Source organism: Myotis lucifugus, unplaced genomic scaffold, assembly GCF_000147115.1.
Source record: "Myotis lucifugus unplaced genomic scaffold, Myoluc2.0 scaffold_98, whole genome shotgun sequence".
NCBI lineage: Eukaryota > Metazoa > Chordata > Mammalia > Chiroptera > Vespertilionidae > Myotis > Myotis lucifugus.
In genome coordinates this window covers 4,003,205-4,004,888 of record NW_005871146.1, presented here as the reverse complement: position 1 = coordinate 4,004,888, position 1,684 = coordinate 4,003,205, and the positions used below count along the sequence as shown (strand labels likewise).

The following is a 1,684-nucleotide window of genomic DNA, read 5'->3' as shown; positions in this document are numbered from 1 at the left end:
TGGGTAGCTCTTTGAATGGTAACTACCCAGCCCAATGCGCAAATCAGACCGAATGAAGGGCAACTCAATTTAGAGATATAAGACAAAGAAAAAAAACAAAAATAATCGTCTAAATTTGATAAGCCTGAACCCGCCCCCCTCCCCCTTCCCCCACCTACCCAGCCCACATTCTCTCTACCACCCATCCCAGCCCCCCACTCATATTCCCTGGAGTGATGGCTGCTTCCCAAGATCCCACATTCCTAGCACTGACCAGGCCAGCACACCCAGGAAGTGCCAAGCTGCTGAAGGGATGGGGAATGATGGGCTCTCCTTGGTCGTTTCTGGATCCAGCTGTGAGCTAGTGAGCTGGCGCCTGTGCCCACCCCACCAGCCACATTCCTGCTGAGGAGTTCTCCCCCACCCCCATGTTCTCTCCCCTCCCATCTCTCCCTCCAGATCTCTTGCTGGAGACCTTATGTCACTTCCTTCTATCTGGGCTTCCAGTCTGGGGGGCCCTTCCTCTGTTTTCCTAAGGGCAGCTTAGATTTTGATAACTGATGGGCCACAATGGGGAGGGCAGGGCAGGGTCTGTTTGTGTAGAGTAATTGAGGTCCCACCTCCCACAACCTGGAGATTAAGCTCTGGGGGAGGGGAGGAGAAAAGAGCTGAGGTGGGGTAATCTGAAACTCTGTCAGGATAAATTGGGACAGTATCCCCATGCTTTGCCTTCCCCCCCTCCCCCCTCCCCCCCTCCCCCCCTCCCCCCCAGCTCCAGTCATCCACCCACTCTGAGTACTTGCTGCTGCCTTAGTCCTTTCATTTGAAGGGGGCCCTCTGCTCCAGGCCTTCATGCCCTGTCCTGAGGAGGAGAGAGAGAACACGTCCTCTGCTCCCGCCTTCCCAGGAGCCTTCCCAGGACTGCCTGGAAGACCGGGCACCTGGTTCATTATTCAGGTGAGGCCTGGGCAGAGTGAGGCTTTGAGCTCCTGAGAGCAGTGGGAGGCCTGGTCTGCCGATGAGTCCCCAGGAACCTCCCGCAGCGCTTTCCCAGCTGCTTCCCCACAAGAGGAGCCCCCAGCATGGAGACCGCTGGGTAGATAAGATTTCACCCGCAGACAGCTGTGGAGCTTTCCTCTCCCTGGGCATTAGGGGAAGGGGAGAGGAGGGAGCAAGTCTTCGGCTGAAACCCCAGCTTGGCACTTCCTTCCAGTTCCCTCTGTCATTTCTACCATTCTGTGTGGCTGTTACTCCCCCGCGCCTGGGGAATGCAAACCAGCCCCCTTCCTGCGTGGAGAGAGCTGGGAGTGTATGTGAGTGTGTGTGTGTGTGTGTGTGTGTGTGTGTGTGTGTGTGTGTATGTGTGTACACATGTACATTTGCACACATGCATGGCGAGAAAAACACCCAAGCCTCATGGCCAAGCCATGAGGATGAAGTTGCTGAAAGAAGCCAAGGTGGGAATGGGACTAAAGTGATCATGACCTTCAGAAGTGGGATGAACACTTGTGCTGAGGCTGTAGGGCCCGTGCCGCTGTGTCTACGGCAGGCCTCTTCAAGTCATGGGCCCAAGGAGCAAGTTTGGGGTGTAAGCTCTGAGAGGCTGCTGAGCACATACAGGTGCGGGAGCATAGACAACGTGCATGAGTACTGTTACTGCAGAGAAAACTGAATGAGCAGCTGATATGATGCGTACATGTTCACT

General features: G+C 55.4%; 1 protein-coding gene across 1 annotated transcript in view; it reads left to right on the top strand.

The window, feature by feature from the left end:
- The window catches only part of B4GALNT3 (beta-1,4-N-acetyl-galactosaminyltransferase 3), a 95,003-nt gene that overhangs the window by 75,330 nt on the left and 17,989 nt on the right, over positions 1-1,684 (top strand). The window contains exon 7 of the mRNA XM_006092133.3: positions 693-701. Coding sequence (XP_006092195.1) covers positions 693-701 — 9 coding nt within the window. The remainder of the gene's footprint in view (positions 1-692; positions 702-1,684) is intronic.